Source organism: Acinonyx jubatus, chromosome B2 (genome assembly GCF_027475565.1).
Source record: "Acinonyx jubatus isolate Ajub_Pintada_27869175 chromosome B2, VMU_Ajub_asm_v1.0, whole genome shotgun sequence".
Taxonomy (NCBI): domain Eukaryota; kingdom Metazoa; phylum Chordata; class Mammalia; order Carnivora; family Felidae; genus Acinonyx; species Acinonyx jubatus.
Genome location: NC_069385.1, coordinates 119,236,551 through 119,263,060, shown reverse-complemented (window position 1 = coordinate 119,263,060; position 26,510 = coordinate 119,236,551). Strand labels below are relative to the sequence as shown.

The 26,510-nt window shown below is 58.2% G+C and overlaps 3 protein-coding genes across 13 annotated transcripts in view; 2 read left to right on the top strand and 1 right to left on the bottom strand.

Moving 5' to 3' along the window:
- Positions 1-71: 71 nt before the first annotated feature.
- On the top strand, positions 72-15,037 carry LOC106983498 (complement C4-A-like). Its single transcript, XM_027058084.2, has 41 exons — positions 72-229; positions 369-567; positions 1,051-1,252; positions 1,462-1,532; positions 1,613-1,701; positions 1,914-1,996; positions 2,178-2,274; positions 2,435-2,540; positions 2,641-2,773; positions 3,229-3,344; positions 3,450-3,626; positions 3,779-3,961; positions 4,095-4,280; positions 4,396-4,554; positions 4,831-4,957; positions 5,135-5,209; positions 5,488-5,685; positions 5,777-5,888; positions 5,980-6,050; positions 6,326-6,465; positions 6,581-6,790; positions 7,038-7,089; positions 7,206-7,295; positions 7,432-7,641; positions 7,821-7,896; positions 8,059-8,215; positions 8,317-8,433; positions 8,540-8,711; positions 8,910-9,142; positions 9,216-9,383; positions 9,755-9,814; positions 10,810-10,903; positions 10,983-11,169; positions 11,292-11,382; positions 11,519-11,593; positions 13,460-13,562; positions 13,723-13,812; positions 13,896-13,994; positions 14,095-14,178; positions 14,460-14,592; positions 14,756-15,037. Exons 1-41 carry the CDS (start codon positions 165-167, stop codon positions 14,895-14,897), a joined length of 5,232 nt encoding a protein of 1,743 aa, XP_026913885.2. The 5' UTR covers positions 72-164; the 3' UTR covers positions 14,898-15,037.
- A 150-nt stretch (positions 15,038-15,187) lies between these two features.
- Positions 15,188-20,971, top strand: LOC106983476 (steroid 21-hydroxylase). Of its 2 annotated transcripts, none has more exons than XM_027058082.2 (10): positions 15,188-18,111; positions 18,196-18,285; positions 18,389-18,543; positions 18,633-18,728; positions 18,843-18,944; positions 19,043-19,129; positions 19,285-19,485; positions 19,701-19,879; positions 19,957-20,060; positions 20,151-20,971. In XM_027058082.2, the coding sequence occupies exons 1-10, from the start codon at positions 17,913-17,915 to the stop codon at positions 20,414-20,416; spliced, it is 1,479 nt and encodes a 492-aa protein (XP_026913883.1). In that variant the 5' UTR covers positions 15,188-17,912; the 3' UTR covers positions 20,417-20,971. The 2 variants fall into 2 exon arrangements, with proteins under 2 accessions (XP_026913883.1, XP_026913884.1); XM_027058083.2 differs by having other exon boundaries at positions 17,971-18,111; positions 18,366-18,543.
- The window catches only part of TNXB (tenascin XB), a 62,407-nt gene continuing 56,493 nt past the window's right edge, over positions 20,597-26,510 (bottom strand). For 8 of the 10 annotated variants that reach the window (XM_053223007.1, XM_053223009.1, XM_053223000.1 and 5 more), the window contains 14 exons: positions 25,486-25,773; positions 24,363-24,686; positions 23,728-24,063; positions 23,318-23,440; positions 23,056-23,199; positions 22,793-22,912; positions 22,546-22,689; positions 22,318-22,448; positions 22,053-22,185; positions 21,805-21,956; positions 21,608-21,704; positions 21,356-21,517; positions 21,113-21,276; positions 20,597-20,739 (listed from right to left, as the gene is read on the bottom strand). In XM_053223007.1, coding sequence (XP_053078982.1) covers positions 20,635-20,739; positions 21,113-21,276; positions 21,356-21,517; positions 21,608-21,704; positions 21,805-21,956; positions 22,053-22,185; positions 22,318-22,448; positions 22,546-22,689; positions 22,793-22,912; positions 23,056-23,199; positions 23,318-23,440; positions 23,728-24,063; positions 24,363-24,686; positions 25,486-25,773 — 2,423 coding nt within the window. In that variant the 3' untranslated portion in view covers positions 20,597-20,634. The remainder of the gene's footprint in view (positions 20,740-21,112; positions 21,277-21,355; positions 21,518-21,607; positions 21,705-21,804; positions 21,957-22,052; positions 22,186-22,317; positions 22,449-22,545; positions 22,690-22,792; positions 22,913-23,055; positions 23,200-23,317; positions 23,441-23,727; positions 24,064-24,362; positions 24,687-25,485; positions 25,774-26,510) is intronic. The other 2 variants (XM_053223002.1, XM_053223005.1) reach the window with 2 other exon arrangements.

Genomic DNA, 26,510 nt, shown 5'->3' with positions numbered 1-26,510 from the left:
TACTGGGCCTAGGGCCAGTTGCATTTCTTGCCTGTCACATGGTTTCCCAGCTTAGTTTGGCCAGGGGAGCAGCAAGGTCCAGAGTCAAATCTGCTCCAAGCTCTGGGCTGACTAGAAAGGAGCAGGCAGACAGACGGGTCTCATCTCTCTTGGATCTTCCAGCCATGAGGCTCCTCTGGGGGCTGATCTGGATGTCCAACTTCTTCGCCTTGTCTCTGCAGAAGCCCAGGTCCTGGAGGAAGAACACTGTAGTGCTTGAGTGGGACAGGGCTGGTGATGGGAGAGCAGGCGTGGGGGACCTAATTGTGGAGTGAGGGGTGGAGGGGCCCGAGTGTCACTGAATGCTGACCCCTTCCTGTTCTCCCTAGGTTGCTCCTGTTTTCTCCTTCTGTGGTTCACCTGGGGGTTCCTCTATCAGTGGGGCTACAGCTCCAGGATGCTCCCCGGGGACAGGTAGTGACAGGATCAGTGTTCCTGAGAAACCCATCCGGCTTGAAAGCACTCTGCTCCCCACAGGTGGACTTCACCCTCAGCTCAGAAAAAGACTTTGTGCTCCTTAGCCTCCAGGTAACTGGACTCCACTCCCTTCTACTGCTTCTTAGCACTTCCCACCCTGTCACCCTGTTCCCTTCTGTCTTCTTCTTCTTCTTTTTTTAACATTTACTTATTTATTTTTGAGAGAGAGAGAGAGAGAGGGGGAGAGAGAAGAGAGAGAGAGAGAGCGCGCGCACAAGTGGGGGAGGAGCAGAGAGAGAGAGGGAGACACAGAATCCAAAGCAGGCTCCTGGTTCTGAGCTGTAAGCACAGAGCCTGACTTGGGGCTCAAGCCCACGAACCTCAAGATCATGACCTGAGCCGAAGTCTGAGGCTTAACCCACTGAGCCACCCAGATGTCCCCGCCTCTGTCTTATAAGTGCTTTTGCCTTCTCACTAGCCTCCCTCCCCTCCTCTTCTCCCCCCATCTCCACACTGTTGCCTTTCCTGTTTCTATCTCGGACTCTGGCTTTTTCCTTCTGCTCTGTGATCTGCTCCCTCTCTGTCTCCTGACAGGTCTCCCTGAAAGATGCAGAAAGCTGTGGCCTCCACCTCCTCCTTGGTGGCCCTGAGGTCCAGCTAGTGGCCAAGTCACCGTGGCTGAAGAATTATCTGTCCAGAAATACAGACATTCAGGGTGTCAACCTGCGTTTCTCCTCTCGCCGAGGGCATCTCTTTCTGCAGACTGACCAGCCCGTTTATAACCCTGGCCAGCGGGGTGAGTCTGAGCTCCAGGGCCTCTACCTTTGTCACCCAGTCTGCTCAAGACACGTTTGACACCCTGTAAGTGAGATAGCCTGATCATGCCGCACAGGAAGGCTGCTTAGCAAATATTTGTTGTCCTTCCCCTCAATCCCTGGAAGCAATGGGGGCCGGACCCACCCTTTGCAAATGGATTCCTGCTCACCTCTTGCCTTCATCTCCTAGTTCGGTACCGAGTCTTTGCTCTGGATCAGAACATGCGCCCATCCACTGACACTCTTACGGTTACAGTAGAGGTGAGACCCTGACCTCTGACCTTCTGTTCAGCAGGGCTGCTAATCTGACCTCCCTCTCATAACCACTTCTCCCATTGCAGAACTCTCATGGCCTCCTTGTGCGGAAGAAGGAAGTGTACACTCCCTCCTCCCTCTTCCAGGATGACTTTGTGATTCCCGATATCTCAGAGTGAGCTCCCCCGACCTGGAGATGGCCCCTCCCATTCCTATTTCCCTTGGCTGTCCCCCTCCAGTGCCCAGTCAGACCTCGAGTTCTCCCCCACATCCCCCAGTTCGGGTTCCCCCCCACCCCCTGCCAGTCAGTCCTCCTCCCGGGAGCCAGGCCTCTGGCTGTCTGTGTGCCTCTTGCACAAGTGGGCTGAGTCCCTCTCCCACTTGTAGGCCAGGGACATGGAAGATCTCAGCCCGGTTCTCAGACAGCCGAGAATCTAACAGCAGCACCCAGTTTGAGGTGAAGAAGTATGGTAAGAGCTGGAGACACGAGGGACGGGCAGCTCTTTTCCTAAAGGAGATATGGATAGAAGGAGAGGTGGTGGGGGCAGGGCAGGAGCAGGGAGGTATGGGTACCACAGCCCTGAGGGGAGGGACGTCTTTGAAGGGTCCTTTTGCTAGAGTCTGACCTGCCACCCCTTCACCCCGGGTCAGTCCTTCCCAACTTTGAGGTGAAGATTGTTCCCGGAAAGCCCTACATCCTGACAACGCCTGGCTTTCTTGATGAAATCCAATTAGACGTCCAGGCCAGGTAACTCTCCCATCCCCCACGTGGGGCACCCACGGCTCGCCACTCAATATGAAGGAACTGTGAAGCCCTGCCTCCCCCTTGCCTCAGCGTGCCCCCCTCCCCACCGCAGACATTGCCCTTATTTCTTAGACCTAACTTCTTGATCTCTCTGTGGTGGCAGGTACATCTATGGGAAGCCAGTGCAAGGGGTGGCATATGTGCGCTTCGGGCTCCTGGGTGAGGATGGTGATAAGACTTTCCTTCGGGGGCTGGAGAGTCAGACCAAGGTAGGAAGGAGGGTGGGGGTGTGGGGAAGGTGAGGAGGGTGTGGGGGAGGTGAAGTGGGAGACAAATCGCACCCATACCCTGTTTTCTTCTTTGCCTCAGCTGGTAGATGGCCAGTGCCATATTTCCCTCTCAAAGGCTGAGGTTCAGGGTGCCCTTGAGAAGCTTAAGGTTAATGTTGCTGACCTCCCGGGGCTGCGCCTCTATGTTGCAGCTGCCATCATTGAGTCTCCAGGTGAGAGGTTTCCCTGATTATGATCCCAGACCCTTGCCTCTGACCTCTGAGCTGACCCTCTGTTCTCCAGCATCGACACCATCCTCTGTTCCTCTTACCCTTGTCTTATACCCAAAGCCAGGGAAGATCCAGGAGACTGTCTTTCCCCAGCTGTGTTTCTGGGTGGTTTTGGGAGAAGATGTCTTCCCCCCCCCTTTTTTCACTCATCCTTCCATACTTCCTTCCTTCCCTCCCTCCCTCCATCCATCCCTCCAGCCAGCCAGCAGACATATAGTAACACTATCTGTGTGCTGGGTCCTGTGTTGGCTTCTGCAAACAGAGATGAATATAAGATGACCTGTGCCCTAAGGGGTTCACCGTCTGGTGGGCAGGAAACACTTGAGCTGTGTTCCCCCTTGCTCTCCTGTTTCTCTCTCCTTGGCTATGGCTTTCTGTCTTCCACCTCTGTCTTGCAGGGGGAGAGATGGAGGAAGCAGAGCTCACATCTTGGCGTTTTGTGTCATCTCCCTTCTCCTTGGATCTTAGCAAGACTAAGCGACACCTCGTGCCTGGGGCCCCCTTTCTGCTGCAGGTTTCATCTGGAAGGGGAGGATGAGTCGGGGGAGGGGATGTTGCCAGGAGGGCACACGGCCTCACTGGCCACTCTCCTTTGCCTGTCCCACCCTCACTCACCTAGGCCCTGGTCCGAGACATGTCTGGCTCCCCAGCTTCTGGTGTTCCTGTCAAAGTTTCTGCCACGTTGTCTTCTGGATCTGCTTCTAGACTCCAGGACTTTGAACGAAACACAGATGGGAGCGGCCAAGTCATTATTCCCATTGCTACCTCTCCGACCATCTCAGGAGTGCAGCTCTTGGTAGGACTCCCACTCGTGAGACAGGGTAGCAGAAGGAAATAAAGGCTGGCTGGCTGGCTGGCTTTCTAAGAATCCATGTCCCAGGCTGGGGGAAGGAGCTGGGTACCGGGTCCTTGCCACTGACCCTATGCCTGCCCTGCTCTTCTTTCCAGGTGTCTGCAGGCTCCCCTCATCCAGCCATAGGCAGGTTTGCTGTGAGAGCCCCACACTCAGGCTCCCCATTCCTGTCCATTGTGCGGCCAGATCCTCGACCCCCTCGTGTCGGGGACACTGTCAACCTGAATCTGCAAGCTGTGGGCATCAGTGGGGACAGCTTCTCTCATTACTACTACATGGTGTGCATAAGCTGGGTTGTCGAGAGGGGGGGTGGTGCAGGGAGGATCTTAGGCAAGAAAGAACCCTTGGGGTTGGAGGGAATGGTTTCAGGGTTGGGGATGTGCAGTGAAGAGGAAACAATTCTTGACCCAGATCCTATCCCGGGGCCGGATCGTGTCTGTGAATCGAGAGCCCAGAGGGGAACTGACCTCAGTCTCTGTGTTTGTGGACCGTCACTTGGTACCCTCCTTCTACCTTGTGGCCTTCTACTATCATGGGGGCATCCCAGTGGCCAACTCCCTTCGAGTGGACGTCCAGGCCGGGGCCTGTGAGGGCAAGGTAACTGGCATTGGGAGAGGTGGTGTGTCTGTGTGTTAGGGGGTTAAGAGAGAAAGAAGAGGGAATGAAGAAGCTCTCCCCACTCTGACTGCCCCCTACCTCCTGCCTCTGCCAGCTGGAGCTGAATGTGGACAGCAGCAAGACATATCATCCTGGGGAGCCTGTAAAGCTCCAGTTGCAAACAGATTCTCCAGCCCTGGTGGCACTGGGAGCTGTGGACATGGCTTTGTATGCTGTGGGTGGGAGGTCCCACAAACCCCTCAACATGGGCAAGGTTTGTCAAGACCCTCTGTTCTCCCCAGCCTTCCCTCCTCTCTGTGGCTCATTCTCCTGCTGTCCTGAGCCCTGAGCCCTGGTCCCAGCCCCTAGATCTCACTCAAGCTCCCCACGGACTACCCCCAGTCTTCCCTCAAGCCCAGCCCCTTGTGGTCTCTATTTCCCTACTCTCTGTATGTCTTTCACGGTTGCTCATACCCTGCCTTCTCACCTGAAGCCGAGCGCCAATCTGGCCCCTCAACTTGTCTGCAACATCCTGGCCTTTTCTTGCCAGGTCTTCGAAGTTATGAACAGCTATGACCTTGGCTGTGGTCCTGGAGGTGGGGACAATGCCCGTCAGGTGTTTGAGGCAGCTGGTCTGGCCTTTTCTGATGGAGACGTATTGACCTCAGTCAGAAAGAGTGAGAACAGAGGAGGAAGGGGGAGTTGGGTGGTAGGGAAATCAGGAAGGAGGAGGGGTCTGAGGGTGTAAAATGGGAAGAGGATTGGCAGGATGGGCTGGGCCAGTGAAAGGGGGCAGGGAGGGGAGGTGAGAGGCCATACACCCTACTCTTGGCTGCACTTCTGCTTTCTACCAGGTATGAGCTGTCCCAAGGAGAAGAAAACCCGGAAAAAGAGAAACGTGAACTTCCAAAAGGCGATTCATGAGAAGCGTGAGTTGTGGGTGCCTATGTAGCTCTCCACTTGGGCCCAAGGGTCAGGGTGAGGGGGTACTGCCTCTTGGCTGCTCTGCTACTGAGTGAGCCTGTATATGGTATTTGGGTCCAGAGACCTGAGTTCTGGGGTTGAATGTGGATGGAGGCCCTCTCCACTGGCCTCGTTTGAGTTCCTGATCTCTCAGGGTGAGTCCTTGTGTATCTGGAGGTCAGGGTGGGGAATGGGATGTATCTCCTTCCGGTTCCCCCATGTTTACCCTCACCTGGCCCTGCAGTGGGCGAGTATGCTTCCCAGGAAGCCAGGCGCTGCTGCCAGGATGGGCTGACACGGTTGCCCATGATACGCTCCTGTGAGCAGCGGGCGGCTCGTGTGCGGCAGCCAGGCTGCCAGGAGCCCTTCCTGTCCTGCTGCCAGTTTGCGGAGAGCCTGCGCAAGAAGTCCCAGTCCAGGAGCCAGGGGGGCCTTGCCCGAGGTGAGGCTCTGGGTGGGGCTGGGGGACAGCAAGGAGCACCTGGAAGGGCAGAATGGTCCCCTCCTCATTCCCCTCCACTGTGGTTCCCTAGCCCTAGAGGCCCTGCAGGAGGAGGACCTGATCGATGAAGATGACATTGCTGTGCGTAGCTTCTTCCCAGAGAACTGGCTCTGGAGAGTGGAAACAGTGGACCGCTTCTACCAGTGAGGGGGTGCGGTGGGCCTGGCCTTATCTCTGCGCTGTGTTTGCAGCCAGCCTAGGGTGTGACAGGGCTTCTCTCCTTTCCCACCACAGATTGTCACAGGTGCTTCCTGACTCTCTGACCACATGGGAGATCCATGGTGTGAGCTTGTCTGCAAGCACAGGTGAGATTGCCCTGCCTGGACCTCAGGCCTCCTGCTTCTGTCTCCCTCCAGCCTAGGCTCCCCACTCAGCCCTTTGCTCTTAGTATAGGACTCGGGGCAGAATGCTGGAGAAGTCTGTGTTGGCGTGCACTGGGGCTGGGAGGCTAGAGTGTGGCGGCAGGTGGGGGGCAGATCTGGGTCATCCCCTGCCCCTCCTGCCTGGGGCCCTGCAGCCATGGTGCCCCCTGCCTCTGGTCTCTGCCCCCTCTTCCATCCCTCCCTGCCTTGTCCTTCAGGCCTGTGTGTGGCTACACCGGCCCAGCTCCGAGTGTTCCGTGAATTCCACCTGCACCTCCGCCTGCCCCTCTCTGTCCGCCGCTTTGAGCAGCTTGAGCTGCGACCTGTCCTCTACAACTACCTGGATAAAAATCTGACCGTGAGGCCTTGCAGGAGCCTGAGCACACAGGGGAGTGGGTGGGAGCTGGGGTAGGTGAAGGGTGAGGAGCCTAACTGGGCTGAGGCTCTGGCCATCCCTGTCTTCCTGCACCCAGGTGAGCGTCCATGTGACCCCAGTGGAGGGGCTGTGCCTGGCTGGAGGGGGAGGGCTGGCCCAGAGTGTACTGGTACCTGCGAGCTCTGCCCGGCCTGTTGGCTTCTCTGTGGTGCCCATGGCAGCTGCTGCTGTGTCCCTGAAGGTGGTGGCTCGAGGGTCCTTGGAGTTCCCTGTGGGGGATGCAGTGTCTAAGGTTCTACAAATTCAGGTGAGTGGAGCACCTGAATCCAGGTCCCCAGGCTCCCAGATTTATACCCCCACACCCCTGCGCCCTCTCTGCTGGCTAGGCCAGAGACCCAACACCCAAACCCAATGCCTTGGTCTGTTTACATCTTCTACGATTCTGATTCAACTCTGTCCCTGAAGTTCAAACTCTAAGTCCTGGGGAGTATGCCCTGGGAAGGGCAGGCTGTGGTACTATGTGACCTCTCACAGCTATGTTTTCCCTGAGACAGAAGGAAGGGGCCATCCACACGGAGGAGATGGTCTATGAACTCAATCCCCTGGGTGAGCAGCCCCCTGCCTCCAGCCATTAGTGTCTTAATGGGGTTGTAGGTGGTGGGGGCGGGGTGGGGGGCGGTATGGGCAGCAAAACAGACTGCCAACTTCCCCCATCTCCACAGACCACCGAGGCCGGACCTTGGAGATTCCTGGCAACTCTGATCCCAATATCATTCCTGATGGAGATTTCAGCAGCTTTGTCAGGGTTACAGGTGGGAGCTGTCCTCCAGTCTCTTCCCGGGAGCACCCTCAGATTCATGTGAAACCCACAGACCCCTGTTTGATCCCATGATCCCAATGGGTTCCCAGACCTGCTCTCTGATCCTTAACCCTCCACCTCCCCTATAGCCTCAGATCCATTGGACACTTTGGGCTCTAAAGGGGCCTTGTCGCCAGGAGGCCTTGCCTCCCTCCTGAGAGTTCCCACCGGCTGTGGGGAACAAACCATGATCCTCTTGGCTCCAACACTGGCCGCTTCCCGCTACCTGGACAAGACAGAGCAGTGGAGCACACTGCCCCCCGAGACCAAGGACCATGCTGTGGATCTGATCCAGAAAGGTTCTGGGCACAGGGGCAAGCAGGCATGGGGCTGAGAGAAGGCAGTTAAAGGAAGAGGGGCAACCCAAGTGGCTAGAGGGGAGAAGAAGGGAGGCACCTGGTGGGAATGGGGAGTGTGGCCTCAGGCACATACAGTGGGAGAGTGAGTGTCGCCTCAGCAGCTGCCTCTCCTCTCCAAGGCTACATGCGGATCCAACAGTTTCGGAAGACAGATGGCTCCTATGGGGCTTGGATACAACGGGACAGCAGCACCTGGTGAGGTTGGGAGAGTGTTTCTGGGTCTCAGAGAGGGGCTGGGGCTGGTGGGGGCAGAGCCAGGTACCCTGGGAGGGTGAATAACCAGGTGTCTGAGGGAATGGGGATGTGTCCCCTACAGGGACCAGTCACTATTCCCCACTATCCCTTCCTCCCCTCTAGGCTCACGGCTTTTGTGCTGAAGGTACTGAGTTTGGCTCAGGAGCAGGTGGGTGGCTCACCTGAAAAGCTGCAGGAGACGGCCAGGTGGCTGCTGTCCCAGCAGCAGGCTGACGGTTCATTCCAGGACCCCCACCCGGTCATACACAGGGCCATGCAGGTTCGGGGCTGGGAGTTTGGACAGAGGAGCCTAGGTGGGAGGACTCTCCTTGCCCCTCCCTGCTCCTAGTTGACATCTCCTTTTCTACCCCTTTCAACTAGGGGGGCTTGGTGGGAGATGATGAGACTGTAGCACTCACGGCCTTTGTGGTCATCGCCCTTCAGCATGGGCTGGCCGTCTTCCAGGACGACAACGCAGAGCAGCTGAAGCAGAAAGTGGTAAGAGCACCTAGGGGTCTGCCCTTTCCTGTTCCCCAGCTCTCTCCCTTTCTCTTCAGGAACCCAGGTGTCCAGCTCTGTGACCTGCCTTCCCACTTTCTCCTAGCAAACCTCCATCTCAAAAGCAAATACTTTCTTGGGAGAGAGAGCAAGTGCTGGGATCCTGGGGGCCCATGCAGCTGCCATCACTGCCTACGCCCTGACTCTCACCAAGGCTCCCGAGGACTTGCGGCGTGTTGCCCACAACAATCTCATGGCCATGGCCCAGAAGACTGGAGGTGAGTCAAGTTTTGGCAATGAGCCAGGGACCCCTGAGTGTGCCCAAAGGGAGAAATTGAATGAACACCTCAAGAGGGAATGAAAGCATAAGCAAGATAATTGGGGTAGAGTCCGGAGAGCCCGACACAGAGAGCGTCACAGGGCCAGGCAACAAGGACCTGGCCCCCATTCACCTGTGGATCTCCCTTCACTTCCAGATAATGTGTACTGGGGCTCAGTCACTGGTTCTCAGAGCAATGTCGTCCCACCCACCCTGGCTCCTCACAGCCCGGCAGACCCCCTGCCCCAGGCCCCAGCCCTGTGGATTGAAACCACAGCCTACAGCCTGCTCCACCTGCTGCTACAGGAGGGCAAGTCAGAGACGGCCGACCATGCTGCAGCCTGGCTTACTCACCAGGGCAGCTTCCAAGGGGGATTCCGCAGCACCCAGGTAGGGGCTGCCCTGGGGCTCTGGGGTAGGTGGCCCTGAGACCAAGTACCTGAGTCCTGGTTCACCTCCCCAGGACACGGTGATGGCCTTGGATGCTCTGTCTGCATACTGGATTGCTTCCCACACCATGGAAGAGAGGGGGCTCAATGTGACTCTCAGCTCCATAGGCCGCAATGGGTTCAAGTCCCATGAGCTGCAGCTGAACAACCACCAAGTTCAGGGCCTAGAGGAGGAGCTGGAGGTGAGCCACTCCCTCACCTGGCTTGCCATGACACCTGGGCCTACTGCGGCCAGGCCAGAAGCCATCCCCAGCCCACCTCCCCCCTTGTGGAATCCCCATGGCCTCTCTTGCTGATATCCTCGTGGTAAGACTTGCAGTGTGACCTGGAGAAAGTCACATAACCTCCGAGCTTCATTTTTCCCACCTCAAAATTAATAAATGCAGAGGGTACCAAACAGTGTTTTTAGGAGGCTGAGGTGAGACTGTACATGAAGATGTGTGAGAGTGTGAGGTGGAAGAGAAGAGGTGGTTTTCAGGGAGGAAGTAAATTGGAGCAACGTTGTGCCCTCTTGTGCCTTTCTGACATCCTTTCCCTTTTCTGTTCCTGCAAGTTTTCCTTGGGCAGCAAGATTAACGTGAAGATAGGAGGAAACAGCAAAGGGACCTTGAAGGTGAGAGCCAGCAGCACTGGATGCCTAGGGCCCAACAGGGAGGGGCTGTGGTCTTGAGTGGGAGGCCTGAGGGCAGAGATCATGGTTGGGGAAAGAGGGAGACACCACAGGGTTGGTGGCCCCCCTGCTCTTTCCTGGGCATTTTCCCTCACTCTGGTCTCTACCTTCTCTGGGCACCTGCTATTTCCTTTTACCCTTTAGTGTTGACGGTGCACACACGCAGCACCTCAACCCAGGCTGCTCCCCTGAGTCACAGGCCCATGTGTCCCACAGCACCTCAGACATGGCACGTCCCAAACCCCTTCTTCCTTCTGTGCCCCTCATCTGGCTGACAGAGCCCCTTCCCCACAAGAGCCCAGCCGCCACTCTGGAGGCCATCTTAAGTGTCCCCGCCCCAGCACTTCCTTATGGTCCCAGTAATTCCTCCTCTGCTCCCCTGCCACCCTGGGCTCTTGTCACTTGTTTCCTGGACTCTGCTAAGATGATTTGGGAACTTCTCCCTACCCCCATATCTTACCCCTCTGATCCATTGTCCACACTGCCATGAGATCAACCTCCTGACAACACTAGTCAGATTAGCCCTGGAGAAAAGTCAGACTCTTCCACATACACGATCGAACCCCTGCCCACCTCCCCGGTCAGACAAAACCACTCATCTACATAGTTCTCCTCGCTTTCGGTGTCCTTACACTGCTTTTTCCCCAAGTGACACATTCATTCTTCTCCTTCAAGCTTTGGCCAGAAGACTTTCCTGAGCTTTCCATCCCAGCCTCCTCTGTGCACCGTGTAGAGTGCTTGCCCCTGAGTACTGGTCCCTGCTCCCCATGACCCACCAGCTAACCCAATTCCCGGGCCTCCCATGTTTATGGACTGGTCAGGAGGGGTGAGAGGGGCTGAAGGCCTGGAATCCTTCAGCCCAGGAGATGCCCCAGCTGTGGCTCTGGAGAAAGGCCTGGGCCCCAAATGTCCTCTGTTCTCACTCCTTGTCGAGCCAGATCCTTCGTACCTACAATGTCCTGGACATGAAGAACACAACCTGTGAGGATCTTCAGATTGAAGTTACAGTCATGGGCCATGTCGAATACACAAGTGAGTGTTGGGGTTGGAGGCTGTGGGGCCCTCAGGGGGCTGGTGACAGGGGTCAAGCCACAATGCCATCCCTGTGCAGTGGAAGCAAATGAGGACTATGAGGACTATGTGTATGAGGAGCTCCCAGCTAAGGATGAGCCATACACCGGTTCCCAGACCGTGACACCCCTGCAGCTGTTTGAGAGACGGCGGAGCCGCCGGCGGCGGGAGGCACCCAAGGTGGCTGATGAACAGGAGTCCAGAGTACAGTACACCGTGTGCATCTGGTGGGTGCTGGGGGCTGCACCCGACATGGGGGAACTGCTGGGCTGAGAGATGGAAGCAGGACTGAGGCTGGGGCTGGGCATCTGCAACCCAGTGCAAGTGGGACCTGGACATGTCTCTGCAGGCGGAAAGACAAGGTGGGGCTCTCGGGCATGGCCATTGCTGATATCACCCTGCTGAGTGGATTCAGTGCCCTGCGTGCTGACCTGGAGAAGGTGCGGTCACCTGCCCAGAGGGACCCCTTGTGCCCTCTGGAGCCCTGCTCCATCCCTGAAGCCATTCCAGCTGCTGAGCCCTGTCTTGTACAGGGCCCGGGGCCACCTCCCTGTGACCATCTCTCCTTCCCCACAGCTGACCTCCCTCTCTGACCAATACGTGAGTCATTTCGAGACTGAGGGGCCCCACGTCCTGCTGTACTTTGACTCGGTGAGCAGGGAGAGGTGACACAGGGAATAGACCACACTAGATTTACTGAGCATGTGTTACGAAGTTTCCCAGGAGACAGCTGTATGAGCAGCCAGTGCTCTTAGAGAGAACTTGGGATGTGAGCAGGGAGACAGGACAAAAGTGTGCCAGAGCAGAGTCAGGGGCAGGCCTGGGAGTCTGCGTTGCCTGTAGGCGATGGGGCTGAGCCCCTAATGCGGCGTGGGGGCCAGTGCCAGTCAGCAGGAAAGGACTTGAGAGTCAGCTGCTCATAAAGCTGAATTGGTTCAACTTGAGGGCTGCCTTTGTTTTTTGTTGTTGACCTTCCTAGTTTTTTCTGGTTTTGTTTTTGTTTTTTAAAGTTTGTTTATTTATTTTAATTTTTTTAAACCTTTATTTATTTTTGAGAGAGAGACAGAGTGCAAGCAGGGGAGGAACAGAGAGAGAGAGAGAGGGAGACACAGAATCCAAAGCAGGCTCCAGGCTCCAAGCTGTCATCACAGAGCCCGATGCGGGGCTCAAACTCATGAACTGCGAGATCATGACCTGAACCAAAGTTGGATGCTTAACTGACTGAGCCACCCTGGCGCCCCTAAAGTTTATTTATTTTTGAGGGAGACAGAGAGAGAGAGGGAGAGAGAGAGAGAGAGAGAGAATGCACATGTGCACACGAGAGCCAGGGAGGGGCAGAGAGAAAGGAGAGGATCCCAAGCAGGCTCCGCACTGTCATCTCCAAGCCCTAGTGAGACCATGACCTGAGCCAAAATCGGTTAAGCAACCGACTGAGCTACCCCAGCGCCCCTGGGGTTTGTTTTTGATATTAAAATGTATTTTCTTTTGTAAAGTGATACTGGTCTTGGATGAGTTTTTGTCTTTTCGTGCCATTATTTGGCTAAAACAAAGAATTATTAACCCTTTGAGTGCCCTCAAGTGTTTTTTGAACATCAACTGTAATCTCTTGGGGAAAATGTGAAAAAGCTGTGTCAATACTGTAACACCATTAGCCAGGTGTGTGTGGGTCAGGGAAGACAGACCTTGTTAGCCTGGGAAGCCAGGCAGAGGAGTTTGGTTGAACACCATCGAAGATGAGGAGCCAGGAAGATTTCTAGGCAAGGAGTTGACCTAGGCAGCCCAGCGCAAGAGGGAAAGGGGCAGGGTAGGGGCTGAACTGGACCAGTGTGTGCGTGAGGAGAGGAGTCTGGGTCTAAGCTGTGAGCTGCAGCGTCATGGAGCATGGGAGAGTGACAGCAGCTGCCGTTAGGGTGACAGATAAAGGAGGGCCCAGTTGCATCGGTGAGGAAGCAAGGCTGTCAGGAGGGTGGGTAGGCTTCGGGGGCAGGCAGAGTGAATTTGAAGAACTTATACGTCCCACAAAAATCCTAATGCAAGAATGAGGCTGAATGTTTAGTGTGGGAATCATCAGCCCGGAAGGGTTTGGTGAAAGCCAGGGAGTGGCTGAGACCTCCTCAGGGAAGTGCAGGGGACAGGGGGAGCCAGGGCCAGGGAATGCACCTCTGGGAAGGAAGAAGGGGGATGGTCAGGAATGGCGAGGTCAGAACCAGGGATGACCTTAAAAACCTTAAAAACTAACCTTAAGCTTGGAGAGTTTCGTGCAGAATATGTCCATTATGTGGGACTCTGCCAAGGGGCCAGGGGCACTGGAGACTGGAATGAGGTCACTGTTTGGCAGTGAGGTCAGCAGAGACCTTGGGGAGCAGTTCTTAGAGTTCTGGCAGCCGGAAGGTAATAGAATGTGATGGACACTGGAGATAAGACCAACGAGTACCAGAGACAGGTCAAGGATATGCAGCACAGTGGCCTTCAGGGTCCAGCGTGTGCGCCCCTGACCGCTCCTCCCCACTGTGCCAGGTCCCCACCTCCCGGGAGTGCGTGGGCTTTGGAGCTGTGCAGGAGGTGGCCGTGGGGCTAGTACAGCCGGCCAGTGCAACCCTGTATGATTACTACAACCCCGGTGAGGACTTGGGAGACACTTGGGAGGTTTGCAGTAGGTGTCCCCATATGGGACATTGGGACCTGGGGCAATGCAGGGTGGCAGGGGTGTCCTGTGGCTCCTTGGGACTGGGGAAGCAGTGAGGGGGACCTACATTCTAACTGCCCTCTCTCTTCTCCAGAGCACAAATGTTCTATCTTCTATGGGGCACCCACTAAGAGCAAACTCTTGTCCACATTGTGCTCTGCTGACGTCTGCCAGTGTGCTGAGGGTGAGAGCCAGGGCCTGGGGCAGGGGGTGGGAAGACAGCGAGGCTGGGGCCTACACTGTCTCATCTGGGCCCCTTGACACCAGGGAAGTGTCCTCGACAGCGTCGTGCCCTGGAGCGGGGCCTGCAGGAAGAGGCCGGGTACAGAATGAAGTTTGCCTGCTACTACCCCCGAGTGCAGTACGGTCAGTCTTCCCTCGCACCCAAGGCCTCTCTGCCTGGGCCTGTTCCTCTTGGCCTCAGGTGGGACAAACCTGTGCTCCTGTCTCTTGAACTCCCTTGTAGGCTTCCAGGTTAAGGTCCTCCGAGAAGATGGCAGAGCTGCCTTTCGCCTCTTCGAGACCAGAATCAGCCAAGTCCTGCACTTCAGTATGAAGGGAATAGTTGGGCGGGTGGGGCTGGGGGGATCTAGGGAGCTGAGGTCAGGGTTTGCGGCCTGGCTGCTTGGAATAGCTCAAGTTCAGAGTCTGAGCTCAAAGCCCCTCAGCATCTTAGAAGCTCTGGGCTTGTCCATAAATAGGAAAGCAGTTGTATCTCCCCATTAGGCACAGTGAGGGCAAAATGAACGGGTCCGTGCATAGCCCCTGGTCCCTGCTTGTCCTGTACCTTCTCTTCTCCTCTGACAAGCCTCATGCACATTATCCTCTCAGCCAAGGACACCAAGGCCACTGCTGGTCAGACCCGAAACTTCCTGGTTCGAGCCTCCTGCCGCCTTCGCTTGGAACCTGGGAAAGAATATTTGATCCTGGGTCTGGACGGGGCTACCTATGACCTCAAGGGAGAGTGAGTTCTCCGGGCCCCTCTGTCTCTTGCTCTCCTCACACCTCATGAGGGAACAGATCCCCAGCACCCAGACCCTGCCCCCACAGAAGCCAGGCGCTTCATGCTCTCCTCTCCCACCAGCTTATCCTCCCCACCCCTGCTGACCGTCCCTTTGCCCCTACAGCCCCCAGTACCTGCTGGACTCGAATAGCTGGGTTGAGGAGATGCCCTCTGAACGCCTGTGCCGGAGCACCCGCCATCGGGAAGCCTGCGCCCAGCTCAATGACTTCCTTGAGGTGTATGGCTCTCAGGGGTGCCAGGTGTAAGGGCTGCCCTCCCATCTCCCCCAGGAGGAGCCTGAGCCAGGGAAAGGTGATGCCTGGATTGTTGCTGTGCCCGGACCCCTGGACGTGGTCCCTGGGAAGGACCAGGGACTCAATAAAGGTCTTTGGCGGCAAAGTGTCAATGTGTGTCTCCAGGACTGACTGCAGTGCCCCCCTCCAGGGGGGCCCAGGCCAGGATTTGCATGGTCTTAGGCTGTCAGAGCCTGGATGACCCTTGGGGTATCCAGCTCTCCCTGAACACTCCCAGATGACACCCTGAGAGCTCAATCCATCATAGGACCACCCCGAGTAGACTTGTGACCCATCAGCCTGCACAGGATCCAGCACCACACCGAGGCCTCTCTTCTGCTGTGCCTGTGGGGCGCTCCACTGTCCCGCTGTAGCCAGTCACTGTGGCCTCACGCAGGGCTTGTGCTCAGCTTAACACCTCAGCTCTTCTGCCTTATGAATGGCTGTCTGGCCACATGTTTCCCACTCTGCCCTTGTGCAGTTGGGAGTTCTGGGGTTTCCCGCTTTTGGCTGACATCTGGTCTCTTGAAAGCCTGTTGATGTTTGGTCTTGTTACCAGTGGCATTAGGTAACTTTCCCAGTGTTATGCATGTCAGTACACTAATGAGACTGCTCTTTTACTGGATGAACCCTTCTCACCTGCCTGCCTAGCTGCCCCCTGTGTGGGGGCACCCCTTGGGTCTTCAGGGCCGACCTAGAAATCCTTCTAGAGAAATCTGCCGAGATCAGTTTTGATGGAAGCTGAGTCTGTTCAGCAGCCTGCCATTCAATCGTCCAACAACAATTTGTGGGCCTCTCACTCCCTGCCACACCTTCCTTGTGCCAGGTCCCCATCCCCTGTGAAGTGTGTGATGCCCGGGAGCTGAATGGTCCCAAGTGGCACACAGTTGGGGCATCTGACCCGATCTGGGAGAAGTGAAGAGGGACAGGCTTCCCGGAGGAAGTGACATGTAAGTTGGGTTCCGAAGGCTGAGGAGTCAGGCAAAGAGACTGGGGTTGCACGAGGGGCATTTGAGGCAGACGGAAGAGAATATAAAAGGCCCAGAGGCCAGGGGCAGGACTAGGCACAACTGGGGGCACTGCATGTAATCCGTTATGTCTGAAGCTTGGATTTGGAGGTGGGGGCTGGTGGAGGGATGGGGCTGGCAACAATGCCATTGAACAAGATCAAGCATCAACAGGCTTTCAAGATACCAGATCTCAAGTCAGTTTGTGAAGGTTTGTTCACAATCATGCCAGCTTTCCAGGTCACTGTTCTTTTGAATGGAGTCCCCTCCTATTCCATGCAACTTTGAGACGTTCTGGCCTTCTTTGGGATTTCAGAGGCTTCCTAGGGCTCTTGTCCCCATGGCCCTGTAGTTGCCCATCAGATCTCTCTTCCCAAACTAGTCAGCATGGGTGGCATAAACCCACTTATGGGAGCCAGGGATTCAGCTGCAGTTGTGGCAAAATGCAGCCTGGGTCCAGGAGGTCGACTAGGAGGAAGGGAGCAGCTATTACTGCCTGCCCAACCCTAGGAATCCCACCCCTGCCTTCTGCCTCCCAGTCCTGGGCATGGGTCCAGGCTGAGCCTGAGCCTCTTCCACCAGGACTTCCTGCAGTTACCTCTTTAAGCTGGCGGGTGGCACAGCCAGTGTCTCGACTCAGGGTCTCCAGCCACATAGCCTGTGCTCTGAGTAAAGCTCGAGGGGAGAAGGTCTAATGAGTCCTGGGTGCTGGGATCAGTTTACAGAGCCAGGGATGGGGAGTTGGGGGATGGTCTGGGCCTTAGGTCACCTCCCACCCCCCCCCCCCCAGGCAGCCCTGACGTCTCAGCACTGTCACCCCTTCGATATGCTCTCTCCCCCAAGCCCCTCCTTTGAGCTCCTCAACTGCCTCCTCACTCAAAGAAGGTGTTCCTGATTGCTCTGCCAGGTCCCCACCCCCTATGGCAACAGCTTCCAGGAGAGGGCTGGACCCATGATCCCAGCTGTGGCTATCTGGTTCCTTCCTGGGGACTTTGGCATCTATGGGGGGCACGTTCAGTCATACCAGGAACCCTCCCTCGCCCTGGGGCTGGACCTATAACCTGTGGCCTCTGACCCTGAAGGCAGCCCCATTCTGCCTGTACCTGGGGTCACACACAGCTGGACCACAGAGAGAGACCAGAGGGTGGGCGGCAGACAAGGAGGAGGGAGGAGCGACAAGTGAGGAGCTGGCCCCTCTCTTCAGCTTTTCCTTCCCCTGTCCCTGTCCTTCCAAGGCCAGTGAGGTCCCCTCTCCTGCTCTTCATTCAGTTCTCTGAGATACCACTGTGTTTGGAGAATAATTCTTATTTTTGGCTCAAGCCAGCTCTAGTTGGTCTCTTTTCCTTGCGACCAAAGAGTATATCAAGTACATAGCAAGAGCTCCAAATTGGGGGACCACATAATTCTTCATCTTCTTCAACTTTTGAGGCTGAAACACGGCACAGTGAATAATTACACTGGGACGACCCAGGCAAAGCAGGCCGCGTGGCCACCCCATCTGTAAGTTAAAAACACGCAGACCACTTTCAACTCATTTTGTTCCTCAGGCGATCCTGGACAGCATATAGGGAGGGACGGCCATTGTCTCCCCGAGACAAAGTCCGTGGCAGTAACGTGGTCCAGGGTGGGGTGGTGGTGGGCTCAGGCCAGACGAGAGGGCTCAGGCCAGAGAGTGACTACATGTTTCTGCCTGGTTGACCTGCAGCCAGAAAACTGATTCCAGCTGTGGGAGAAAAGGTCAGGGTTGCATTTCCCTTCCTTTCTTCCCATCCTTGATGGATGAGAAGCTTGCTCTTTAAAATGTGGACTCTCCAAGGCCAGGTCGACTGGTGTCTTGCCAAGACTGTGTGGGTGGGACAGTGGGCAGGGACCCGGGGGAAGGAGACCAAGGAGGCCCCAGAAGAGCCCGAGCAGCGAGGTGGATGAAGGGCCTCAAAAGCTATAAGTGGCCGCGCCAGGGCCTGTGCCTGGGTCTCTGGCCATGCTACTCCTTGGGCTGCTGCTGCTGACCGCGCTGGCCGGCGCCCGCCTGCTGTGGAACAAGTGGAAGTACAGAAGCCTCCACCTCCCACCTCTTGCCCCAGGCTTCCTACACCTGCTGCAGCCCAACCTTCCCATCTATCTGCTTGGTCTGACTCAGAAACTGGGCCCTGTCTATAGGCTCCGCCTCGGGCTGCAAGGTGAGTCTGCTTCCTCCCTGGCCCCACCACGGTGGGGAGGTAGGGGCCTCTCCCTGCTGACATCTTGCTTTGGCTGTCCCCCAGATGTGGTGGTGCTGAACTCTAAGAGGACCATTGAGGAGGCCATGATCAGGAGATGGGTGGACTTTGCTGGCAGACCCCAGATGCCCTCCTGTAAGCATCGGGGCATTTCTTGAGGGAAGTACCAGGCTGGGGGAGGCAGGAAAGGTCAGGCCTGTGGCTTCCTTGGTCAGTTCGACCCCTCCCCTACTCGCAGATAAGCTGGTATCTCAGCCCTACCAGGACCTCTCACTAGGGGACTATTCCCTGCTCTGGAAGGCTCACAAGAAACTCACCCGCTCAGCCCTGCTGCTGGGCATCCGCAACTCCATGGAGCCACTGGTGGAGAAGCTGACCCAGGAGTTCTGTGAGGTGAGGCTGGACTCCCACAGGCACCCCGGGTCGGCTTCACTTCTCCCTGGAGCTCCGTGGCCCGTTTAGTTCCCGCTCCTTCTCCACAGCGCATGAGAGCCCAGGCCGGCACCCCTGTGGCCATCCAGAAGGAGTTCTCTTTCCTCACCTGCAGTGTCATCTGTTGCCTCACCTTTGGAGACAAGGTAAAGGCTCTCTTGCTCTCACCTATGTGCCTGGGCCCTTCCTTAGCCCCTCCCTGGTCCTCTCTGGTCCTGAACTGAAAGGATTGCCCCCGCCCCCCTTTTTTTTTTTGGCAGGAGGACACCTTAGTACATGCCTTTCATGACTGTGTCCAAGATTTGATGAAAAGCTGGGAGCACTGGTCCATCCAAGTTTTGGACATAGTTCCCTTTCTCAGGGTGAGGAGGTGGAGCCCAGACTCCCTGGGTCCTGGGAGGAAGGGCTGGGAGAGCAGGCTTCCTTGCCAGCAGCTCCACTCTCTTGCTCCCTGCCCCAGTTCTTCCCCAACCCAGGCCTCCGGAGGCTGAAGCAGGCCTTGGAGAACAGGGACCGCATTGTAGAGAAGCAGCTGAAGCAGCACAAGGTGGGAACGCTGTGTGGACCTGGCTGCCCCCTAGCCCGCAGCCAGGGATACCACTGCCCCAGAGCGAGGCGTCCCACCAGTCCTGGACCCGTTGCCCCCCTGAGACTCCTCTCCCCAAGCCAGGCACTCAGGCTGGTTTGCCTTCCCCCCCACAGGACAGCATGGTGGCAGGCCAGTGGAGGGACATGACCGACTACATGCTCCAAGGGATGGGGAAGCCAAGAGCGGAAAAGGGCCATGGACGGCTCCTTGAAGGACACGTGCATATGTCTGTGGTGGACCTTTTCATTGGTGGCACTGAGACCACAGCGACCACCCTCTCCTGGGCTGTGGCGTTCTTGCTTCACCACCCTGAGGTGCACCCTGGGGGCAGCCTGGCCGGGGCCACAGGAACTCAGCCCCCGGGGCGCCCACGCAGACTCTGTTCACCCAGGGGGCGGTTTCTCCTAGCTGGCAGGAAGGTTCCGCTGGGTTGCTTCAGGGAGCGGCCGGAGCCTGGGAGGCCGGGCGGCTGTGGGTCAGCTAGCACAAGGTTCTGACCCCAGACACCAGGCTTGCTCCCATTTCCCAGATTCAGCAGCGACTGCAGGAGGAGCTGGACTGTGAACTGGGCCCTGGGGATTCAGGCTCCCGAGTCCCACTCAAAGACCCTTCACGGCTGCCCTTGCTCACCGCCACCATCGCTGAAGTGCTGCGCCTGCGGCCTGTTGTGCCCCTGGCCCTGCCTCACCGCACCACGCGGCATAGCAGGTGACTTCCGAGAGCTGAGGATGCATGGGATGGAAAGGGGGAATCGTGGCGGGTCTCTAACTCCACCCTCTCCTCAGCATCTTAGGCTACGACATCCCCGAGGGCACGGTTGTCATCCCCAACCTGCAAGGCGCCCACTTGGACGACACAGTCTGGGAGCAGCCACATGAGTTCCGGCCGGGTGTGTGGCGGGGAGGTCGCCCGTGGCGTGGGGGTGGCAGAGGCTAGTCCCGGCGGCTACCGAACCCTGGGTCTGTCCTTTTGCCCACAGATCGTTTCCTGGTCCCAGGCGCCAGCCCGAGAGTGCTGGCCTTTGGCTGCGGAGCGCGAGTGTGCCTGGGTGAGCCGCTGGCACGCCTTGAGCTCTTTGTGGTGCTGGCGCGGCTGCTCCACGCCTTCACGCTGCTGCCCCCCACGGGCCCGCTGCCCTCTCTGCGACCCAGGTCCCACCGTGGCATCAACCTCACAATGCAGCCTTTCCAGGTGCGGCTGCAGCCCCGGGGAGCAGTGGCCCCGGGGCCAAGCCAGCACCAGTGACAGGGCAGGATGCACGCCGGACACATGCCTCAGTTTCTCCTTTTATTACTCCCGTACAAACCCCTTCCCTCCCCCCCTGTAAACATGGTGCTGTGAGATCGCTGACGGAGAAGGCTCCCTCCGGTGGCTGGAGAGTGAAGGTGGCCCCTGGCTCTTCTCTCAGCGCGACCCCTCAGTGCTCGGCAGTCATACTGGGGCGCCGGAGAGGTGAGCAGTGGTCAGCCTTCCCGGGCCGCTGGGGGCCGGTAGCTTCTTGGTCTCAGCTTCATTTCCGTGAAGGGTACAGAGAACTCGAAGCCTTTCCAGTAGTACCAGCTCACCCCCTGGGCAAGGAGTTGTTGAGACAGAGTCAAAGGCAGACATCCCATTGGCTGCCACCACCCCCTTCTCCGCCCCCCCCCCCCCCCCCCGCCCCTCCGGGGAGATGGTTCCCAGAAGTCAATCGCCCTTCCTCTCCCCCACCCGCTTCAATGATCCTCAACCGCAAAGACTGAGGCTTAATCTGGGCTGGCCCTTCACACCCAATAAAGCGTGCTCATTTCCCCCTTCAGATAACTTGGTGAGATTGGCATCATTCTTCCATTTCACAGATGAGGGCCCTGAGGCGCCAAGCGGCTCGGTAACTTGTCCTGCCACACCCCAGCAGGTTGGGCCCCAACCCACTCCCCGCTCTGGGCTGCCTCCCAGGCCCCTCACCTGGTGGTCCACTGTGCTCCCATAGAGCCCGTTGAGGTTGGCATAGTGGCAGTTCCTGTACCACCAGGCGCCACGGTACGAGACGGCGCAGGAGATGAGCAAGTTGTTGGGGTCTCGATCACGGGCAGAAAAGACACTGCCGCTGTGGTAGCTCATGGAGTCCCCTGCACAGGTGTAGAAGGAGCCGTGAGGGCCTCCCCTCCCCCTGCCCCACCTTCCGAGGCCCCCAGGCCCACCCCTCACCTGCTGTGCCATGGTAGCCCTCCAGATGGAGGCGGTAGTACTCGGGAGCAGAGTCTACTCGGAAAGAGTCGTACTGCGCAAACACGGCCTCGTCCCCAGCCCGCAGGTCCACGCGCATGGAGTAGTCGCCAGCTTTTGTCAAGCTGTGCAGGGCCTCGTTGCCTGGGGTAAGGGAGAGTGCTCTCATCAGGGTTCTGGTGCCCACAGGGCCTCCACCCCTTCCCCGGTCCCCAATCCCTGTGAGGCACTGACCCAGCCAGAACTCCCCAGAGATGTTCCCAAAGCCATGGGCATAGTCCTCCCAGTCCCTCCAGAAGTCAGTCTGTCCGTCCATGCGGCGCTGGAACACCTGGGAAGCAGGGAAGCAGGTGGAGGCACCGTCAGCCTACGGCTCCTGACTCAGCAGCCCCCGCCCCGTGCAGAGCCTTGGGGGCCCGTCTGCCACCCACCAGCCAGCCGCCCCCGTCGGTCTCCATGTCACAAAACACATTCAGGGGCCGCTCGCGGTTGCCATTGAGGAAGATGGTGGTGGCCCTTGAGGTGCTGGCTCCGTTCTGCATCTCTTCCCCACAGTCCCGAGGGAAGGGAATCCGGAGTCCACCTGAGAAGAGGAGAATGAGGGGCCGAGTCCTCTTCCCAAACCCTAGACCCCTGCTGCCTGCTCAGCCCCTGACCTTAGGTCCCAGTGCCCAAATACCGGTGGTGAAGGAGGTGGACACGGGCGGTGTGAGGCTCTCGCCCCACATAGCTCGGAGCCACACGCTGTACGGGGTGGAGGGAAAGAGGCCCAGGAGCTGGTGAGAGGTGACCCCTCCTGGGAGCAGGATCTCCTGTGGGACACACAGGGAGCAGGTCAGGGGAGAGGGAGGTGGAGCCCCACTGGGAGAAGCAGAGGAGGGGGCAGTACCTCCTGGAGGGGGGCCTGGGAGGGGAGTCGGCCAGTGAGGGAGGGGTGGGGGCACCTGGGTCTGTCCACCAGGGGTGTTGAAACTGAGCAGGTAGCTAGTCGGCGGGACTTGGGGCTCAGTCCAAGTGAGCAGGGCCGTGCGGGGGGTCACTTCCTTGGCCTCCAAGTCTTGGGGGGCCTCCAACCCTGGGAGGGGAAGGTGGGAACAGAAGATGGAGACGAGGCCCATCCTAGCTCCCCTGGACCTTCCCTCCCCCTGTCACGCACACCTCACAGGCCGTACCTGTGGTGAAGGTGATGCTGGCCGGGGAGGTGAAGTTGGGGCCCCGAAGACCCCGTACCGTCGCCGTGTAGTTGGTGTGGAGCACAAGGCCACCCAGAGGGTAGTCCACAGCACTGCCAGGGGTTGAGCCCTGCAGTGGGGGGGCTGGGAGTGGGGGTGAGCATCAGCATCTGTCCCCTTCGTGCCCTGCCAGAGCCCCTCTCCCCACCCTCAGCGAGTCTTCTCCAGAGGACTCAGCCTCGCTCACCCCCTGGGGCTGTGACACGGACGTCATATGTGTCCACAGGGGTCTGGGGGGGCTGCCAGTGCAGCAGAGCGGATCCCTCCGTCAAGTTCAGCGCACGAAGCTGGGTGGGGCCGTCAGGAACTGGGAGAAGGGAGGGGGCTCAGAGCTGTCCCCTGCTCCTCTCCCCACCCCTCACCTTCCCAAGCCCTGCTGGCCTCACCCCCTTTTCCCCCCCCCCCCTTCATTCTCCCCCTACCTCCCACCCGGGTCTCAGTCCATTCTACCTGTGGTGAGGAAGCCTGTGAGTGGCTCGCTCTCCTCAAAGCCACGGACGGAGACCACCGTCACCTCGTAGTGAGAGCCTGGGATCAGCCCCTTGAGTTTCTGGGTCCGGGCTCGGCCATCCACCTGCACGCTCTGTGGCTCCCCTGCAAACATGTCAGGCTTGGGAGTTTGCCCAGGGAATCAAGGAAGGGCTGCAGGGTTGTTAGAGTGCAGGGAGCAGGAGAAATGAGGGCAGGTGAGGACATGGCAAAAGGGTGTCACCTCCGTCTGCCAGCTGGTAGGAAACTTTGAAACTGTCCACTCTGGATGGTGGAGGCGTCCAGCTGACCAGGGCCGAAGTTTCCCTGATTTCGCTGAATTGAAGGTCACGGGGGCTTTCCAGAACTGAGGGGGGTGGGTGCCAAGGAGTGGCAGTGAGGGCACGGGGCAGGGGGCCTCTGGCCCCAGGATCCGCACCCCTTCTTCCAAGGCCCCAGTGGCTCCAGACTTGCTCACCACCACCCCTTTCCTCTAGATCTAGAAGAGGAAGTCCCTGTAGATTCCTCCAAGCCTTCCACCACTCACTGACCTTCCCTCTGGCTGAGGCACTAGGTCCCACCCTACAAAGTACAAAGACCCCCCACCCCACACTTTGGGGCAGCACGCGAACATGCCCAATGTGGGGGCCTTACCTGGGCTAAGGGTGCGGGCCGTGCCCTGCATGCTGTCGGCCTTGTGGGGCCCACGCAGCCCATACAACGTAAGGGTGTATAGGGTTCCCGGACGCAGGTCCCGTAGCACCGCTGAGCGCCGTGTCCCTGGTACCATCAGCTCCCTCTGCAGCAGGGGACGCAGGTGGGGCTCCAGAGTGCTTGGTGATGGGACCCCAAAGCGGAGCAGGAAGGAGTCAAAGGCCCCAGATGGGGCCTCCCAGTTGAGCCGCAGCGAACTGGTGGTCACATCAGTCACCGACAGCTGGGACAGGCGGGGCCCTGGCTCCCCTGGGGTCTGACCGGCAGGAGCAGGCCCTGCACAGAGTGGGTGGGAGACAGAAGCACACCACCTCTGTGGCCTGGGGCAGTCTCTTCTACCACCCCACCACGGCCTCCCATTTCCCATCTGCGAAATGGAGCTAATGTGGGGCTGGCACTGACAGGTGGGACCCACAGTGAGCACGCGTGTGTAGAGCCAAGGACTGCTAGTGCACGCCTTCCTCCCTCTATAGTACCCTGCTTATGTGTCACCACCTCTGGGCACCCCCTTTAGCCCTTTCAGTCCCAGACTAGAGGTGGGGAGGCCTAGATACAGGGCCCTCAACCGGCAGTACCTGTGGTGCCCTCAGCTGAGATGGGCCCCAGGCGCTTCCCTTCATGGAGGCCATAGAGGAAGAACCTGTAGGAGGTGCTGGGCTCCAGGCCCGACACTAGGACCTTGTTCTGGTTGCCATCCACGAGCAAGGCCTGAGGCTGCCCATCCGTGTCCTGATACTGGACCACGAAGGAGTCAAAGGGGCCCTGAGCCACACTCCACGAGAGGTGCAGGGAGTCTGGGGTTATGTTGCTCACTGCCAGTGTCCTTAGCTGGGGCCCTTCAGGGTGCTCGGGGGCCTCTGTGGCTGGGCGCCAGGGGGCTGGCGTGTCCTCTTCTGGGGCTGTATGGAAGAAGCCCAGGGGAGATGCTGAGCAGGGGTGACTGAGGCTCTTCTGGCATCTTCCTTCTCTTGACTCTGTCATTTCCCTGCCACCCCTGGGCCTCTCTGAGTCAGCACTGTGGTCCCATTACCCTCTGTTGGCTCCCTTTCTGTGTCTGAATCAGGGGCTTGCTTCCCCTTTTCTACCTGTGTGTCTTCTTACGCCTCAAGATGTCTGCACAGCCTGCTCCCTCCCCACCCTCCCTGGGTGCCTAGGCTGATGGTCTGCGGTGGGAATAGCTGCTCACTCCCCGAGCTCGGGGCACGTGGTCCTCCTGAGAAAAGCTGAGGAAGGAACTGGCTGGTGAGCCAGAAAGGCAAATCATGCCCGCCATGTTGGGCCCAAGTGCCCCGTCCCGCTGACCTGAGCTGGGTGTTAGTAACTCCCGAGGAGGAGCCTGCTCCATCATGGCAGCCACTTCTACGGGTTGCTATGCCCCTTGCCTACTTTCTGTTCCAGTTATTTTCCATTTGACAAAAAGTGCTCCTGACTCACCCACAGGAGGGGTCTGCCCCTATCTGGCAAGGCCACCCTGCGGGGAGGAAAGAGCTGCCTCAATAGAGTGATGGGGCACAGCTGGCGGCGCTGAGCAGGGTGGGGGCCGGGACGCTGGGGACCGCTGCCAGGGCCTTTCCTCACGCCTGCCCTGGTTCCAGCTTTTGATGGGCTCCTTGGTTACCATCAGAGCTGGCCCCACTGCATTTCCGTTCCTCCAGAGCCCTCGGCAGGCCTCCTTACGCCTCAGGTCCTCCTGCTCACCTGTCACTCCCAGGACGGAGATGGGGCCCAGGCGCTGTCCTCCGTGGATCCCATAGAGCAGAAACTTGTATTTCCTGCCAGGCTCCAGGCCCTCTATGGTGACTTCCCGCTGGTCTTCGGCCACAGGCACTGCCCGGGGCTGCCCAGCTGTGTCCCTGTACTGGACCACAAAGGAATCAAAGAGGCCCTGGGCCACTGTCCATGAGAGGCGCAGGGAGTCTGGGGTCTCATCTGTCACTGTCAGCTCCCCCAGGCGGGGCGGGCGCTGCTGCTCCTTCTGCAGGGGAGCTGTGGAGAGTGGGAGGAGAAACTCTTGGTCAAGAGCTGCCTTTACCCCAGCCCTGGCAACTTCGGGGAGGCATGAGGGTCTAGGAAAGGGTCCCTGCAGTGTGGCTGCAGTCTGCCCAAAGGAAGGAGAGCGAGCAGCTTGATCTCTCCTCTGGAGGCCACTGAACAAACTCCTTCCTGCTCCCACTCCCTCCTCGGCGTGATCAGGGTGCTGTAAATGCATAAAAGATCACCTTGTGAGGTAGGGTGCCTGGGGGTGTAGAGAAGGGCCTCAGTTTCCCCCTGGCTCCTAACCCCTTCAGCAGGGATGTGGCTGGAGCTGAAAAAGGCTCCCAGAGGGTATCTGGGTTGTCAGGGAGACACCCCTAAATACTAAGGGCTGGGCTGGGCAGCCAGCACTTGGCCAGGACATCCCCCTCTCTTGCAAGCAGCCTGGGCCGTCCTTCTACCCACTTCCCCAGCCCTGCACTAACACCACTGGACCAGGGCAGCCGGGTGGGGCAACACTGGGAGAACAAAGGGCAGAGCAGAACACAGAAGAGACCTGCCCAGGTGGGGATGGGTATTGGATGACGGGGTCAGAAGAGAAGACTGTAGTCACTCCCCATAGTGAGGGTTTGGGGCAGAGAATTATGCAGTCTGATTGTCCCAGGCCCCAAGTGACCATGTGCCCCATCCCTGTCTGGCCAGGGTGACTCATGGTCCTGGGAGTGGAGTAAGGGTCAGTGACCCACCTC

What these genes read in the sequence shown, in the direction of transcription:
- LOC106983498 (XM_027058084.2), top strand. Translation starts at nt 165, where the DNA reads ATGAGGCTCCTCTGGGGGCTGATCTGGATGTCCAACTTCTTCGCCTTG. An exon ending in GGCTGGAGAGTCAGACCAAG is followed by an intron (nt 2,541 to 2,640) that starts GTAGGAAGGAGG and finishes TCTTTGCCTCAG; the next exon opens with CTGGTAGATGGCCAGTGCCA. An exon ending in GTATGATTACTACAACCCCG is followed by an intron (nt 13,563 to 13,722) that starts GTGAGGACTTGG and finishes TCTCTTCTCCAG; the next exon opens with AGCACAAATGTTCTATCTTC.
- LOC106983476 (XM_027058082.2), top strand. Translation starts at nt 17,913, where the DNA reads ATGCTACTCCTTGGGCTGCTGCTGCTGACCGCGCTGGCCGGCGCCCGC. An exon ending in CAGACCCCAGATGCCCTCCT is followed by an intron (nt 18,286 to 18,388) that starts GTAAGCATCGGG and finishes CCCTACTCGCAG; the next exon opens with ATAAGCTGGTATCTCAGCCC. An exon ending in CGCACCACGCGGCATAGCAG is followed by an intron (nt 19,880 to 19,956) that starts GTGACTTCCGAG and finishes CCCTCTCCTCAG; the next exon opens with CATCTTAGGCTACGACATCC.